This window comes from Halichoerus grypus, chromosome 3 (genome assembly GCF_964656455.1).
Source record: "Halichoerus grypus chromosome 3, mHalGry1.hap1.1, whole genome shotgun sequence".
NCBI lineage: Eukaryota > Metazoa > Chordata > Mammalia > Carnivora > Phocidae > Halichoerus > Halichoerus grypus.
The window spans coordinates 121,338,870-121,357,846 of NC_135714.1; the positions used below are offsets into that span (position 1 = coordinate 121,338,870).

General features: G+C 36.2%; 1 protein-coding gene across 6 annotated transcripts in view; it reads right to left on the reverse strand.

Moving 5' to 3' along the window:
* Positions 1-18,977, reverse strand: part of INPP4B (inositol polyphosphate-4-phosphatase type II B) — an 802,990-nt gene that overhangs the window by 93,565 nt on the left and 690,448 nt on the right. For all 6 annotated transcript variants that reach the window (XM_078069264.1, XM_078069263.1, XM_078069261.1 and 3 more), the window contains one exon: positions 7,918-8,077. In XM_078069264.1, coding sequence (XP_077925390.1) covers positions 7,918-8,077 — 160 coding nt within the window. The remainder of the gene's footprint in view (positions 1-7,917; positions 8,078-18,977) is intronic.

The following is an 18,977-nucleotide window of genomic DNA, read 5'->3' on the forward strand; positions in this document are numbered from 1 at the left end:
AGCGTGATTACATAATTTGCAGAATTCAATGAGAAGTTAAAATGTGAGAGATTTCTGTTCAAAAGGAGTAAACAACCTTTTTCCTTTCTTCCGCAGTGGTATCTCTCTCAACCTGTCATGGTGAGATTCTATTTACTCTCTCACGTCATATTCCTTTGGGCTCAGTGGCACATGTATACAGAGTCTCAAAGGTACCCAGCCTGACCCTGAGTATTTCACACCTGCACCCAGGCCCTTCGGTAGGTGAGGATGGGGACAGAAAGAGGTCATTGGGCTGGGACAGGGATGGGGAAGCCGGACAGGTACTGGAGAACCTGGGAGGCAGAACTATAGGTGAATCAAGTCTTAAAGTTCCAGGCATGGCCTCCATTGCCCTATTGGACTTTATCTAAAACACAAAGATACAATTTTTAAGAATGCAAGATGGTGATTACAGAGCATTAAACCCAGAGCAGAGGGCCCTGCTGTGTGAGGGACTCTGTGTACTTGCACTGGTTCCCACACTCATAAAACCAGCTCTGGCCTGGGGGACCAGAGAAGATGCCCCAGAAGACATGAAGTTTGAGCCTGTGGAAGGCAGAGATGGGCAAACCTTTGAAGGTCTAGCAGCGGAAGGTACAAAGCGAGGTCTCAAAAGAGTCCAGTGTGACTAGATCATGAAGGATGAGGTGAAATGAGGTGGAAGAAAATGACAAGGCACCATGAAGAGGCAGGTGGGGGTCTGGGCACTTAGGGCTTTGGATGATCAGCAGAAAACTTAGCAAACAAGTGAAGTATTAGATGTGACTAATACCTAAACATAAAGGCAAGAAAATCCATATGCAAAGCTGCTCTTAAGATCTAAGCATTTCTCACCTACAGTTGCTCTGAGGACCCAGATTGTTTTTGACAAATTCAATCAGGAATCACTTTGCCTGCATTTGAATCCTTGCTCAGATACCTACCAGTTCTGTAGTCTTAGAAGTATTGCTTAACTTCTTCATCTATAAAATGGAGATAAAAACAGGACCTCCCCTACAAGCTTGTCACAAGGAGGGAGGCAAGAATGGCAGGGCTTAGCAAGTGCTTGTCACAAAAATGTGAATGCAGTAAGGTTTAACAAAGCAATGTGATTATTTTCTCTCTTGATACCTTTGATATCCAAGTTGCAGTTGATTTGTACCCCTTAGTGCTTCCTACTCCTCAGCTGAAGGAAATTTCTATGACCCAAGGCTCTGTATTATAGATTTCGCTAATTTTGTCTTATTCTTTCTGTCCTTGTTTTATTCAGTTTCATCTGTCTGCTAATGACTCTCAAATGTATACGCCCTCTTCTAAGTCCTTTATCTTGTATATTCTGTCTTTGGAAAATCTCTGAATATCAAATACAACTTGCTCATCCACGAGACCTCAAGGGCAGGGTGATGACTGCATGTGTTCCTGGATACAATGCCTGGCACAGGTAGATGTTCAACAAATGCATATTGAATGAATGAAAGGATCTTCTTCTCTGTCTTCTAACTAACACAAATTTAGTGTGTGTCTTCTATATACTTAATGCCATGAACCATTCTTTGTATAATTGTGTTCATTAATTAATTCTTAATTATTTCAAATTTATTAGGCAGACAACTACTCTGGCCAACCTAAAGTAAAACATAGGAAAGAGATTTGATTCGATAAAGTGATTTGCTAAAACCTTCAATCTGTCCCTATTTGGAAGTTGGGGTACTTTTTTCAGATGACTAATCTGGCATAGGAAGCCATTGATAATTGGTGATAAATTACTGATAAATTCTTCGTAGTTACCAAACAATTATATTAACAGGAGGCAACCAGAGACAACGTAAAAGGTGTGAGTGAATTCTCAGGTCCCACTAGGACATGTGAAATGCACCTTGTAAGCTAAAAGAAAATTAGAAAGCAGGAAAGGACATGAGTATCAGCGAGCATGAAACTCTAACCAGTGGTAAGTAAACAAATTCTGTGATCTGCATGGATGTATACCTCCTTTGTATGAGGAAGTCGTGATGACATTAAATCAGCATGGGCTCACTGAGGAAAGTTACATTAGAGGAATTTCATCTCCTTTTTGACAGGACTTGTAGCTGGGCAGATCAGAAAAAAGTATTCAGAGACAAAGAGTACTTGGCCTTGGCATTTCATGGTAACCTCGTGAAAGACAGAGAAATTCAGGCATGCAGTAACATGAATGGCTGAATATATCACTGCTTGAACACACATCCCCAAACAGTTGTGATTAACAAGTGTATTTCAGTGCATACATTTTTTTTTTTTTTTTAGTGATGTGTCTCAAGGATCTGTATTTATTTCTGTTTTCCCATCATTTTTATCTATTACTTGTGTGAATGAACAGAAAATGTTTGTAAAATGTGAATAAAATAAACCTGAGTCAGATAGTGGATATGATGGATGAAAGAAACAGGTATTTATTAGAGTGTACTCAGAAGTGTAGTATACTCTAGTCATGGGTTTACACATCCATCTCTTCAGTAGAATTGAGACAGACCATGTCTTAATCTCTTTGTGTCCCTAGTTTTTCACAATGTCAAGGACATAGTGGTACTTAAATATTATTTGAATCCTGAATGCCTGAAGGATAAGTCAAATTGAGCAAGATTTATGGATATCAACGAAGTTCGTAGTAAAAAACATAGCTGTCAAAATAGCTAATGTGAACTTAGATATCATTAATAGAAAAATAGATTCTAAAAGTAGGAAAGTGGTCCCCCTCTGTTACTCTGTGTTTGATGCTGTTCTTTGAAAAATGACCAAAAAATGGCAAAAAGGACATGATGGTTGCTTTCAAATTTGCTAGACTATAATGTGGAAAAAGGAAAGTAGATTTGTTCTGTTTGTTGCACAGAATTAGATCTGGGCCAGTGGGTAAAATTAAAGGAAACATATTTAGATCAACATCTGGAGTATGCCATTCTAGAAAATAAAAAATGGTTTTCTATCAGTGGAGATGAGTACCACAGGCTAGGTGAAAACTGGCAGAGATACTATAGGCAAGCTTCTTAAGACAATTTAGGAGGTTTAATTACATAATGTTTAAGGGCACATTAAAATCTAAAATTCTAATATTCACTGATTTTATCTTTGAGCCTTCAATTTGTTATGAAATTGAAGGCATGTGGTCCCGTGCATACAGTAGATGCTTTTAAGTATGTTTAAGTGTAGGGAAGTAAAAAAAAGAAAATCTTATTCATTAAGAAAACATATAAATATATATAAGCCATGTAAGTTTGAAAAGGTATTCCACTATTTGTGTTCAGAACAGCAGAGAATGTTTTACTTCCATCAGCACTACTTATATATTAATCCTGAAAAGAGATTTATGAAGCTATTTTGTTAAATCCTGGATCTAAAACAAACAAAAACCTTCAAAACTACAGATTTAAAACATTATTAAATGAATACACTGCAAAAGAAAAATGTGCAACTTGAAAAAAAAAATCTGCAGGTTATAAACATTAAAATATGGAAAAAGGTAGCAACAATTCAGAAGACCATCTGTTTAGCCATGGTATATATATATATGCCAGCAAAACAAACAGGAATTACAGCTATAATGTAAAAATAAAAGATGGTGATGAAGAAAGCAAAACTGACCGTCATAGGGTTGATTTACCCTATAAGATTTCAAAATATATCCCAATATAAAACATAATAGTCAAAACCATATGAACAGAATAAAAATTCCAGAAGTTGATTAAAAATATTTGCAGGACTTGGGGTGCCTGGGTGTCTGTTAATATATTATAATCTGTTAGTGAGTTAAATGCCCAACTCCTGATTTTGGCTCAGGTCATGATCTCAGGGTTGTGAGACTGAGCTCCAAGGAGGGCTCGTGCTGGGCATGGAGGCTGCTTAAGATTCTCTCTCTCCTTCTCCTTCTGCCCTTCCTCCCCCACTTGCACTCTCACTCTCTCTCTCTAGAAAAAAAAAATTGCAGAACTTATATAGAAAGAAAAAAATAATAAAACTGATATAACATGAGAGAAAGAATCACTAATAAATGATGTAGTTAACAAATGCATAGCAGCATTTATGACATCATACATTTGAATAAATTCTGGATGACTCAGTCATTCACTGAATCAACTCATTTATTAATTGTAAGAAGAAAAGGATGAAATGGTTTTTCCATCCCAGCTATGAGCTGGGGATAAAACTGGAGCTACTGAAGAAATGGATTTTATTATAAAAAATAATATTTTGAAATACAATATTACGTCATATAATGTCAAACTTCACTAATAACTAGATAAATTACAAGAAAATACACATAAAAGTTACAATAAATTACAGATTACAATATATCTTCCACACAAAGTGGCATGAAATCAGGGTAAATGTTTAAGGCTGGGAAGACTGTGGTTAAAAGGGTGCTTGTAGATACTGCTGGTCAGAGTACCTATTGCTAAAAAAAAAACATCAAAATGTTCCTACCCATTGGTTGGTTTCTATGTACTATTCCCTAATAGAAGAAACCAGAGTTCTTTGGAAAATGGCTTAACCTAGGGCTTGGGCAGGGGAAATGATAGCTGAAGCTAGTCTACCTCATTGTGCTAGAGGGAAGGGGGGTGAGTAAAAAAAGGAAGGGAGGGGCACCTGGGTGGCTCAGTGGGCTAAGCATCTGCCTTCAGCTCAGGTCATGATCCCGGGGTTCTGGAATCGAGTCCCACATCAGGCTCCCTGCTCAGCAGGGAGTCTGCTTCTCCCTCTCCCTCTGCCGCTCCCCCTGCTTGTGCTCTTTCTCTCTGACAAATAAATAAAATCTTTAAAAAAAAAAAAGGGAGTAAGTAAGAAAGAAAATAAGGGAGTAACTAGCCTATGGGGGGGCAACCTGTTAGAAGGCCCACTGAAACCCACCTGAAAGAGCTCCTAATGGCTAACTCCAGAACAGTTTGAGCCTCAAATAAATATTATAATAAAATTCTTAGATTATAAACTAAAGAATAGCATATGTATTCATGAGTCCACACTGATCTAAATAGATAACTGTAAAAATGCATGTGTGGGAGAAGGGATAACTCTTCCTTATAAAATAATTCCACTTCCAGCAATCAAACTTAGGGGAAAACATCGGAGATGTAGTAGAAGACTTCAGCATTCAAAGATGTGTTATGTGTTAACTGCAGTGAGATTATAATAATTACATTTCTAAAATAGTGATTTCTCTTTTGACGAATTAGTTTACAGTCATTATAATGTCATTTCCAGAAAATGCTTCTCAGGAAATATCCATAATATAATGATGTGCAGGATATCATTATAGTACATCTATGTTTACAAACTGGAGTACTCCAGTTTGGCTACAGTGTGTGTGTGTGTGTGTGTGTGTGTGTGTGTGTGTGTATAAACATAGGGTATGTTAAAAATGTTTATGTCTGATTGAAATAAAAAAATAAAAATCATACATAATCCTATTTGTTTTTCCTTGCAAATTTTCTAAATTATTATTTTTTTTCTAATAAAATTTAAAACTACAGGTAAATTGGGGTACATATAATTAGTCAATGTGTATCTCAAATATCTTTATCTGAAATAGTTTGGGAGATAGTGTAGGTAAATACATGACTTTTGGTTATTTGTTTGCTTTATATCAGCACCAGAAACTACTATTAATTTCTCTATTGCATTGCTTTATGTGACAAAAGTCAGCGTAGAAACTGAAAATGCTTTTTTCCTAACTTTAAGAAGAAGACTATAACAACCATAATAATTGTTTTATTAATATATTATTACATAATAAAAGTAAATTATTATTAAATAATTGAGCTAATCAATCTCACTCCAACTATGCAGCATCCATAATCTATTTGAAGTATACCTGAGCACAGATCCATCTGTAAAACATCTATTTGTATGTGTTATGCATCTTCTTTTAGGTACCAATGTCCTCTCCAAAACATGCACTCTACACACAATTGTCTAACATGTAAAATGTTAACAAAAACTTTAACTTTGAAATTATTTGACAATATGATATTAAATCATTATTAGACTAAGGTATATATTTTATTTTGCACATTTAAATTGTTATATCTCCTGAAAATGTTTATAACATAAAAAAGAATGGATGAAATAAATATGGGTCATAAATTGAAAATAAAATCACTTAGAGGGCACTATGCTGTAATTTGACTTTAACCATCCACAAAGCCCATCTAGTTGTGAATTCTACATTGACAGCAGCTTCTATCTGGTTTTAGACTATATTCAAACAATGCCTCACGTTCAAATCAAAGTGATTCACCTAATCTTACCAAATATTTACCTACCATATATTTTTACTTTTTAAAATGTAATTTTGATCCCACAGATCCAACCTTTTGATACAATACAAGATGTAGGTAAAATATGTAACTTCAAATATTCTGGAACTCTTGTCAATGAGAAGTTTTGGGGAACATCAAAACAAATGTGGCAAAATTCAGTAACCCTCATCTCAGTTCTGCTAAAAAAGTATTATGCCTTGAAAACCCATCAATGCACAGAACAAGCCACTAAAATGGATTCTGCTTCCTAACCTCACTTTCCAGAGCTCAGCACAGTGTCTGGCTTACAGATGATAGTCAATAAATGTTCAATTAAAGAAAATTGAAGTATACTACTTCTTTATGACATAAGTTATGACGAGCTTTCACTTTGATTCATGTAAAAGTTATGGGGCTGACATAAAATCTAACTGACATTAGATCCATTAACTAATAAAACTGATATTGTTAAAAAAAGAAGATCCCTATATATAGTTAAACCAAGTAGGTATAAACATAATGAATATTAGTATCAACTTTCACATGTGAATGTACTGTAGAAGATGAGGACCATCTACAGTAAGAAAACTTTAGAAAGCCATAGTTTACAAACATAATTTAGAAATAGTTCTACTGTTAATCAAGTAACGAAAGATTGATGTTGCACATAATTAAACTCCTGATGAAAATGTGAGTAATGAAAAATCAGGAAAACAAATTGGGAAAACATAAATTTAATTTTATAAGTATCCATATTTCCTTCTGACTCATTTTCTTAAAGTAAAAGGAAATGCAGATTTCAGAAGAAGAAAGTAGGGCAACACTGTTTATTCCCTCCAAACACTTAAGATACCAAAAGGGCTGGAACAACTTTAACAGCAGTTCTTACCATCATAAAGAAATGCAGATATTTGTCTGGGTTTTTTCATCAAAATTAATCAAATTAACAAAAAAAAAATGACGAAAAAGCCATTTATGGGACACAACCATAGTTAAAAATTTGATTAAGCCATACTTCTGAAAGTATCTATGTATCTGTGTGTCTACCTATACACACACATAGACACCTACATGCATATGTAACCATGTGTGTGTATACGTGCATCCATGAAAACCGAGACTTACTAATATGTCTTGGGAATAATGCACAAACATACTCTTCTTATATGGAACCAAACCTTCTTAATGTTTTTGAGATAATTCGCAAAAATATTACCCAGAATAAGGCAAAAAGTATTTTATCATACTGCATTCTTTTCAGGAACCATTATGAGATACTCTGTCCTGATATCCCTAGAAGTTTCTAGGAGTTTTAGGAGCAGATGCTTGTTTTGCTTCCTAATAAAAATTTGGAGGAATGTGTCAAAGTAGATTAAACTATGTCAGAGTCTTTAAAAGAAAACCCTGTTCTTCTTTCAAGAAGGTTTTTGTGTAGCAAAAGAAAAAAAAATGAGCATTGCAAGCAGTTCTGAAAACACAACTGAGATGCAATTTGATAAATAGCCTTCTATCGTCTAAGCCAGAGCAGTGGAAAAGCATGCTATCAGCACTTTCATCAAAGGCACTATTGACTCCTCTTTTTCTATCTCATTTTATCATGACTTTCTCATTTTGTTTACTCAGTCAGTGATTGGAAAAAATGACTCCTTACCCCTTGGATGAGTTATGATGGGGTCCACTAGAGAAGGGTCCTTTTCTCCATCTTTGCTGCCGCCACCACTGCCTTCACCAGCACCATCTCTTTCAATCAGTTTATCCACCATGGCAATAATGCAGTTCAGGCTCTTCCCCACACTGGCCCACACCCTATCCTGAAAAGAGCATGAGTATCACTACACATTTTTATTGCAAACACGAGATAAGGCAAAATCCGACAAATCCATTTTAGAGAAGCAGGTAGAGGAACAATCATAAGAATGCAGACTCAGTGATTAATTCTCATAGTCCCATCAATTTGGCCAGACTATGAATATACAAGAAGAAATCTGTTTTCTCTTAATAAAGCAAAATTTAAGTGCTATAAATTTTTTATTTAGTTCATTATTTTTTCTAAGTCATAAAACAATGATGAACTACTGTGAAATATTAATCCACAATGGAACACAACCTATGATATTTTAAACTGGACATATCTGTTTTCCTTATCAACACTTAGCAAGAAAGCAAAGAGACACCAATGTTTTTAAAGAATAGCTATAATTTGCACTCAAAATTCTTGTTTTTCCTTATTGTGGTAACATATATAACATTGTTTACCATTTAACCATTTTTAAGTGTACGGTTCAAGGGCATTAAGTACATTCACATTATTATACAACCATCACCACCATCCTTCTCTAGAATTTTTCATCTTCCCAAACTGAAACTTTTACCCTTTCAAAATGAACTCCCCACTCTTCTCTCCCCTGCCACTGGCAACCATCATTGTATTTTCTGTCTCTATGAATTTGACTGCCCTAGGTAACAAAAGTTCTTAAAGTATGGTCTTCACATCACCTCTAACAGAATGACCCAGAGAATTAAAATACAGATTGTTGGCTCCTACTAAGTCAGTCAGAACCACTAGGAAGAAAGCGTTCTACACTGAAATTTTGACAAGCTCTTCAGGTGCTTCTGACCACCCTAAATCTGAGAACTTCTACTCAATATTATGTGCTACAGCCATTAATGTCATTGTGGCTGATTTATTTCTTAGGAAGCAACCCCTACCACTAGGGGGTCTCTTTGTCATTCAACCTACCAATTCTGATTAGCATCCATTTTTGTTTAGGGCAATTCATGACACTGAATTCTTTGATTCATAAAAGTTGTTACTTCTTAATACAAAATTTAAATATAGTTATCATTATGGTAGCCTCTCATCCCTTGCTTCCCTTTTTGCTCCTCTCTCCACATCATTTAGATGGAGTCACTGACTCCCCAACTGTGATGGCTAATTTTATATGTCAACTTGATTGGATCACAAGACGTCCAGATATTTGGCTAAACATTATTTATGAGTGTGTCTGTAAGAGTGTTTATGGATGAAATTAATATTTGAATTAGTGGACTCATAAAGCAGTTTGTCCTCCTCAATGTGGGTGAACATCATTCAATCCATTAAAGGCCTGATAGAACAAAAATGTGGAGGAAGTCAAGATGTGATCCTTCTTGCCTGATTGACTGAATCAGGACATTGATCTTCTGCCCTCAGCACTCCTGGTTCTTAGGCTTTCAGACTTGGAATAGAATATACATCACTGGCTCCTTTGTTCTAAGGCCCTTAGACTCAGACTGAATTCCACCACCAGCTTTCCTGGGTCTTCAGCCTGCAGATGGCAGATCTTGCAGATGGCAGATCCTGGAACTTCTCGGCCTCCAAAATTGTGTGAGACAATTCCTTATAATAAATAATATAGATCTAGAGGCGCCTGGGTGGCTCAGTCGTTAAGCGTCTGCCCTCGGCTCAGGTCATGATCCCAGGGTCCTGGGATCAAGCCCCCCATCGGGCTCCCTGCTCTGCGGGAAGCCTGCTTCTCCCTCTACCTCTGCCCCTGCTTGTGTTCCCTCTCTCGCTGTGTCTCTTTCTGTCAAATAAATAAACAAAATCTTTAAAAAAAATATATAGATCTTATTGCTTCTGTTTCTCTGAAGGACCTGAGTACACATGTTAGGTGTATCTTATGTATCACATAAGAACCAAATGGATTTATGGTGCTTTTCTTGCATCTTTCTCTGTAATAGAGCTATTTCAGAGCTATCTGGAGTAGCACTTAATGCAAAGATCATACTCAATTATAGTACTTTTTTAGTAGCTAATACATTTTTACCCAAAAGCATATTTTTATCCAAGTTAATTTTGCTAGTTTATAAACAAAGAAACTAATTTTGGGTAAGATAAATCTAGGAAGAAAGAACTATAGTTGAGTTTAGATTATTGGATGGTTGTCTTATAAAGACTAAATTAGTTGAATAATGTAACAAACAGATATGGGAGTGTACAGATATGCATACTACAGCAGAGGGGGAATAGTAGAACATTCAAAGTTTAAAAAGTTAAGTTCGAGGTCCACCTACATGACATGCTAACTTGGGAAAACCGCCTCATTTCTGGGGAGTCACAGTTGGTTCATCTACAGTTTAGAATGCCCTGCTTACCTCACCGTGCTGCAGTGGGAGTCAAATAACATAGTTTCTATGAAAGTGCTTGGAAAATTATTACAATTTGGCAAAATCACATCCTATTCTTACTGGTTTTCCTAAATGAATCAAACTTGCTTTTTATCACCTTACAATCCTGGGTGTGAAATATGCTATTAATCATAAATAATCATAAAAATGTTTCCCTTAAAGGCAGATTTCTTCCACCAAAAAATTAAAAGTCCTTCCCTTCTAAGGGAAACTAAGACACCAATCACATCCATAAATTGCTTTATGCCCTGCCTGTTCTCTGAGAAAATAAGGTGGAGGTACCTCTGAGGTATGACCCAGGAGACCTAACAAAGCTCACTTCTGGGATGAAACATGGGGAAAGGTAAGCAAACTGAGGTCCTGACATCGCTCGTATTGGGATTTGGTGAGGAGCTTACATTTTAGACCACAGTAACAAACTTGCCCCTATTCTGAATATGGCTTAATTTCCACCAGCAACTACATCTTTAAAGTTGTTGAATGGAAAAATGAAGTAACTCTCCAGCTAACACTGGGAATAAACTCTGTTATTGAGGGGAAAAAAAAAAGGGTAGAGGATTATTCTTAATTTTCCAGATTAGCTTTGTACATGAGATAAATTTTCAACTCTCTTCTTGTTGCCCATGTTGAGAGGAACCTTATATTCTGATCAAAAATCAAGTAGTATTGCATGCTGCCTTTCTTATAGAAAGTAATATAAGGGGTTAACCAATTTCTCTTAATTACATCTCCAAGGGCCAGAATATAAGAATATATAAAAGGATAATTTTACATTCTACTCCTATATATTGTTCTTCCTTTATAAGATACTTTGGACTATAGGATTATACTCACAGAAAAAGTAATCTTTGCAGCCAGTTAGAGAGAACTTTATTGACATGAGATGCAGAGTGAAGTATGTTCATTGGATGAGACCAACAACCATACGGTAAGAGGTTAGGTGGCAAACAGTAGAAGAACATTTAAGTCATTAAATACTTAGAAGACACACAAGCTAGGAGGATGTTTGTTGAGGGTGAGAAATTGAGCAGTTTCTTATGCAAAACAAATAACATAATTCTTACATAATCAAATTTTTTTATTGAAGACACACTCAGCAGGAGACCCCAAGCGGACTCAAGCTGGTCTTTATCTTTTGGAGAGGAGATCCTGCCTAGCTGGTGGGGAGAGAATGCTGAGTTTTGCTAGTCACTGCTTCTTTTTGCTTTATGGCATCTACAAAGTAGATTAAAGTCATCCATTTGCATTGCTGCCTCTCACACTAGTCTATGAGTTGTTTGAGGGCTGTGTCTTCACTACACTGCACAGGGCCTGGAGGAAAGGCAGAGAGAGAGAAATGGAGTAGAGGAGAGAGGAGAACAGACATGACTCCGACCCAGAGGCAGATTGAGAGCTGCTATTTATATTCACCTGCTATATGAAATTAGCTAATCTACCTTCAAAATCACCACATAAGATGAACATTATGGACTCAGTCTTTAGAGGCGAGGAGACGTAAGGTAAGAGATATTGAATAACATTCCACATGAAAATGGGTGTAACTAAATTAGAAATCCTATTTGGTTTCAAAGACTTGATTCTTCCCCTAGGATCTCCCACAGAATTGTGGCACACAGTAGGAATTCTTCTTTGTGAGATTACTAGAACTCTGGGGACAAGCTAGACAGAGGAAGGTCAGGAGAAGGAGCCACAGGAAGGATCACAGAGGCGTGTGTCACTTTACATGAACAAGAGTAGGTGTCAGTTATCTGAGACTTGAAAATGAGTCCAATGGCAAATCACTAAGAGATGACTCTGAAAAAAGTCTGGTCACACTGTACCCTTAAGTTTGAAATCAAGAGGGTCATACAATCAAGGACAGAACAATCACTCAGCTGAAAGGTCACTGAACTTGGGTCAAAGGACATAAGTGACTAACATACACAGAGGACGGCGTCAGCATCAAAACCCCAAATCTGTTCATGTGGCTGCGAGTGGGTTATAGGAAGGAAAGAACTCAATTTCTAGGAGAGAATTATTCATTGTTCTTAGCAAAATCATCATTTTGAAATTAGGATGCTAAAAATGGATAGGCAATATTCTTGAAGGGAAACCTTACATATCTGATTTCTCTCCTAAACAAACCACTTTCCATAATATCTCTGTGAAAGCATTCACACAAAGGAAAATGATCATCGAAAATGCATTCTAATTCTGATAATTTTCACTCATAAGGACAGTCCATGTAGAAGCTTCTTTTTGCTTAGATTGCTAGTATGGCTGGGGCCCACTCCATTTTCTCCCTACTAAGATCACACAATATGTTTCAGATTGCTCCCACGAAGAAAAGAGGCTGGTCAGTGGGGTGAAGACAGTGGAAGCGTAAGAATGTGGCTATAGTCCACGGTGCTTCCATCCTTCCCCTTTTCAGGTCAGGGATACTACTCTAGATCCTGCTTAGCTCCACAGCCACTTGTGAGGTTTCAAAACAAAACAAAATAAATCAAAACCAAAACCAAAACCAAACTAAAACAACAACGTATCAGAAGAACATCTTGCTGGGCCTTTTTTCCCCCCCACAAATAGCAGCCATTATCCTGCTATGTCTCCTGCTGAAGTAAGTAATGGAAAATTGGTGCGTTACAGTCTAACCTTTATTAAATGGAGCCTAACTGGTGTCCTTGACCTTAATGGAGCCTTTAGACAATCCATCTTCTTGGAGGTGAAGGGCTGTAAACTATTTCTCGGCAAGGGGGGCACAAGGTCAATGGGGAACTAGTAGCAATATTTATTCCATTCTGAGTCAGGTGCTGATTTTGGTCCTTATTTATTTTGGGGTTAGGACCTAAGCTACGTGCAGGTCAAGCCCATGGCAACAGATGCACAGATTTAATGGACATGCCAGTGAGTAGTCAGGGGGACTTTGCACCTCGCAAAGTGAGCCATGAGGGCAGGGGACATGGTGCTTACTCTGCATGCCACCCTTGTATGAGATTGGTGCCATGGAAAAAAATCCTGACTCCTTTGGATCTGCAGTTAACTTAAAAAAATAAAAATTAAAAAGAAGCTCAGCAATGCTTAACTGGTCAATTTTTCTGGGGCCAATTTTCGATCAGCAAGAATGTGAAGACAGACTGAGAGCTGAAATGGGGGTCCAAAGTAGCTTTGTTTTACCTATATCTCTATGTACAATTTCCCACTTGTCATTACCAATTTTTGAGGACTTTGATTAGAACGGGCCAGTGAAATAATATGGCCAATGGCATATTCAAAGAGAAGCTTCAGTTTATCCTTGAGTTGACTGAGAGCAAGTGGTACTCAACTGGCCTCATTCCTCAACACTGCAAACCTTCTCTCTTTCAATAGCTTGCTGGGTTTTCTCTCTAAATCCTTACTTTACCAGACTGTGGGGTAAAAGGAGTTGCACTTAAAATACTCTGTGGCACAAACTGGCACATGTATGGCCCACAGTAGGTAGTACACACACACACACACACACACACACACACACACACACACACCTGCACACACGCATATAGACATACACATCGTGTGCATTAAAAATAGCCAGACATGTGATATCCATCAGAATTAAGGGAGATTCCCCAACCTTTGCTTCCTATTGATCCTCCTGCTTAACTTCACCTAATTACCCATGTAAAAAATCCCTGACCTTTGTTTCCTGATAACCACACTGCTGGCCTCACCCTGAAATTCAGTTCTTAGTCATAGAAGTGGATTCAGCTAGTCAGCTACTGTTTCTCTAGTAGACTTCATATTCTCCTGGTTTGGCTCTTGGCCAGACCCATACAATCAACTATCACAGGATCAGGTCTACACATGAGTGCACGTTCACCTTATCCATCACCATACTCAGGTCATCACTCCTCTGATCAAAAGCAGGCTTTCTACTGCAGCAAGTATCCATTCTTCTCTCAGCCCAGAGGCACGTCTGCAGTTGTGTTGACCTACATAATTCTCCTTATTTCTCGTTAATCTTCAAAATGAAAACTTCCCCAGGTCAGTCTCCTTGCTGTCCTAGATACATGCTATTAATTAGCTCAACATATACTTTCTGGGCATCTGTTACAAGCTTGCTCAGTGCTCAACCTCAAAGATACGAAGGAAATCTTGGAGGAACTAATATTTTTATCTTGACACATGCTTAGAATACCTTCTCTCACCTTCCATCAATCCAAATTCTCACCCACTCAAATCTCATCATCTCCAAGAATGGTTCATTCTATTCTCTCTGCTTAACAGTGGGCTCAATGAGCGCAATGACTATTATTAATTAATCCTCTTATTCTCAGGTCCTGGTACTCATCAGGTAATAGATTAATAAAAGAATGAATCCAATGAGTGAATGAATGAATTAGAAAGAAGGAAGGAAGGGATGATTTTTTCATCCTCTCCAACCTTCATATAACTTCTCTCTGAATATTTTCGACATGTTTAACGTGTATCACACAACCACCTCCATCTGGGAAAGATTCCATATCTTTCAATATCTCTGCTTATTTTATGAGTTCTGGCCATTCACTTGAATTAGATGATATGGCTTTTGAGGATCCATATTTTATACCTAATTTGCTTTCCTCCAAGTAGCAATATAGCATTATTACACACTATTGATGCTTAATTAACATCTGTTGATTGACTTACCAACCTGTGACTTACAAGTAAAAAATACAACTGTAGTAAGTATTATCACATGAAACTTCAAATTAAATTTAGAACCAAGTTCATACTCTGAATGACTGCGTTCAACCTAATAAATGCCACATCATACTAATGCTTTCAATTCGGTGAAAACATTACATAAAGCATTTGTTTATTAACAAAAAAAAAATCCACTGATTAACTAAAGCTTTTAATTTTAAATTGGTAATTGGATGTTATCTGCACATCATTAGACAGTTGCACAACTGGCTGAATTATATGACATTATCAGTTAGTGTGTTGCATTTAATCAATTTCCAGGATTGATTTTTTTTAACGGAATGTACCCTGATATATCAAGTCAACTGTCTGCCTATATATATGTCAGCATTTCTTTTTAATTATTTATGTTTGAAAGAGAGAGAGAGCGAGCATGAGTGGGGTGGGGAGGTGTAGATGGAAAAAGAAAATCTTAAGAAGACTCCATGCCCAGGGGGGAGCCCAATGTGGGGCTCGATCTCACGACCCTGAGATCATTACCTGAACCAAAATCAAGAGTCGAATGCTTAACTGACTGAGCCATGTAGGTGCCCTGCTCAGCATTTTTTTTAACTACTCATTAAAGTACGGAGATTCAAAAATTTCTATATAGAAAATAATGACTCACTATTCACACAGGAATGTACTAAAGTTTAAGAGCACTTGATTTGAATGTAATCATAAATTTCTAAAGTATGTGTGTATATTCATTCAAGTTTGCATATTCATTATACACAGGCAAATTAAAATATCTGATGTTGAATCAGGCATTGAAGAGTCAATAAAGAATCCAAGGGAGATGATGGTATTCAATATGAAACCACAGGAAAATCACCATTACATTAATAAAAATAAAATATCTCTGTTAAAAACACTAGTTTGAGTTGGAGGTGAACTGCTGATTCAGCAAATCCATTTATTCATTTATTCCTACATTAACTCTGAAAAATACATTGAACTAGTGTGTATAAAACACTGTATTAGGTGCTATAAAACAGGGAACTGAAGGTGAATGTATTAACTTCATGTGGGAAAATCTAGAAATTGTCAGGATTTCATGAATATGGATGCACATAAAGATCTCATTTGGGGTTTCTTTTCTTTAATAGAACATTTGTGCATTTTAATGGACAGTCATGAACTTTGCTTAATCACCTTTCGTGGACTTTAATATTGGATAAATATTCCAAGCACATTTCTCCTGAGTGAAATGGACTGGAGAAGTTCAGGGATGTTTCCCATCCATCAAGCAAACAGATGATAGAACACATTTCAGTTGCCACATAGGGAACAACTAGCCTAATACTCCCTGTCTTTACCTGCCCTTGCTGATGGGGTGAGCGGATGCTTCCAATATCCCCTCCTCATTATAAGATTAACAAAACCAGACAACCCTATTATGTATGATTAGGGATGAAAAAGAAAAAGCTGGGAAAGGGGAAAATAGTCATTTCCAACCATATTTGCTGGGTAGCATCTAAAATTTCTGTGTAACTAGGACCTTTGTAATCAGCACATGAATAATCAAATACAATTAAAATTGCCACCGCTGGGTTTCTGGAAGCTTTTGAAGGCCTTAACTCATCATGTTCTATGTTCTTCATCATGTTCTTTGGTTATCTCTGATGTTCTGTATCCATCTTGAATTTTACTGCTTTCTATGTTTGGAGATACTGGAAGAGGACTTGAATAGTCACCTCTCAAGTTGATTATGACACTAGGAGATATGCACTAAGGAGAGAGGTATATAGCTGGGTACTTTCGACTAGAAGAGAAAAACAAAATCCCCAGAATAATTCATGAATTCTAGTAAGGGAAAAGGCACCCGACATAGTGCAGAGTCATATTAAGGTTGAATATTCCATGTTTCAAAATAAGAAGGTAAACAAGAATAATTTGAGGGCAAATTTCACAGCCATTAATTTATTCTACAAATAAAAAATGAGTCCCTTTTCTGTGCAGATGGCCTGCTAACTGTGGGAATACAGCAGTGATCATGATGCGGACTTTGCCCTTTAGGAGCTTATAAAGATCATGAACACATGGAATAAACAGATACATAAACAAATGATTATAATTCAGTATTCATGAGGCTGTATGATCACAAGATGTAAGAATAATGCTTTATTATACAAAATGTTTTAGAGTTGAATGCATATATATATATATAACATACATCTCTATCTATAACATAAAATTTGGAAGTAAATGGCCATAATTTAGTGGAAATTTTATTCATTCAGATAACTAAGATATAAGGTGTTGCTTTAGAAAAGTTAAATCATAAGTTAGTATCTAGTTGTCTATAAGAATTAATTACCTCTAAAAAATCAGATTTATTCCCTTCCTATTAAGATCAGATCAATGGTTTCACATAAAATAATTCTAGCCAGTCAGAGAACTAAACAAGATCTCTTTGAATTATTAATTTGCATAGGTACCTCTGCATTATGCACAGCCTGAACTATTTTCCTTAGAGACAAGGTCTAAGATGGAGACAGAAGATGGCAAGTGACGTTGAGAATAGAGATCATTTCAGATTGCCCGTGGAGGTATCTGGCTGGCTAAATATGTTTTGCCTTCAATAGTAATATTTTGCAACTACATATGCTTATGGTTACTAATTATGGCAATATAAATAGTTCTATCAATACTCTTGTGAAGCTTAAGCATTCATATTTGTTCTAGACATTATTAGAGAAAGTTGTAGTACAAAATGGAATGTGAGATGTTGGTAAAGAACATGCCAGAAAGTGGTTTATGTAAATCTCATTGCAAAAAGCAATCTTCGGGAATACCGAGTTACAGAGAAACCACAATTTTTTTCAGGTTATATATGACTTTGTTAACAGGATGTCTGACATAAATATTACTATAAATTTATGCTTTGGCTTCTATAACCTATAAAATTATTGAAAATTTATTATAGATTAATGTGGATCATCTATTGTGCTTATGTGTCATGAACACATTTTACCATAAGAAGTCATAGCAAATGTTACCCAAGTTTAAGCATGGAAATAAAATTTAAAATTTGATTTACATTTACAAAACAAAGAAGGGAATTAATTGGGTAGTTTGGAGGGTGAAATGCTGCCTGCTATAGAAATTTAGTTCAACTGAAAAAATGGGTTTGGGATATGACTAACTAATAAGAATAGTTTTCCTACTTCTGTTCTCTGTTGGAATGGATCAGAATATAAAGGATCAGAAGTTTATCTTTTTTTTTTTTTTTAACAATTTTTGAATGAGGGTAGCCAGATTTAGCCTCGAACCCATCAGTGTAGTAATGTTGAAGTTAAATCACAGTGTTCTAGAGAATAGTATAATTACTGGAAGCCACAAAAACTGGGTCAACTTAATACTTTAGTTGGATGACATGCTTTCATATTTTGGACAAACTAATCTTGGAATCCCAGCTGCTAGAAGCATCTGTTGTAGAGATAAAGAGAAAGAAAAGCAATATGTCATTTTTACCAGCTAAAAGATGAAGAGTGTTATATTAGTTTATTTCTTTGCACAGATTGTCATAAAATCCCAACATTCCTTTGGGTTTGATTGTTTACTAATTTTCAGGAAAATAAATCTTTAAAGCATTCAATCATTTAGTAAGTAAAATTCAGCAAATAACAGACACTTTTTTTTGTCAATGATCATTTTACTTTCAATCTCTTCCATATTGACTAGATAATTATTATCCAGATTCATATGTCATCAATTTTGCCAACAAAACAGGTTGAAAAGAGAACAGCCTCACACTGATTTAGAATTAATAGAAATTCTTTCTCTTAACCTCAAAGAGAAAGGTTTTTATATGAACAGAGCAGAATTCAAGAGTAATTTACAAGTATATATTTACTT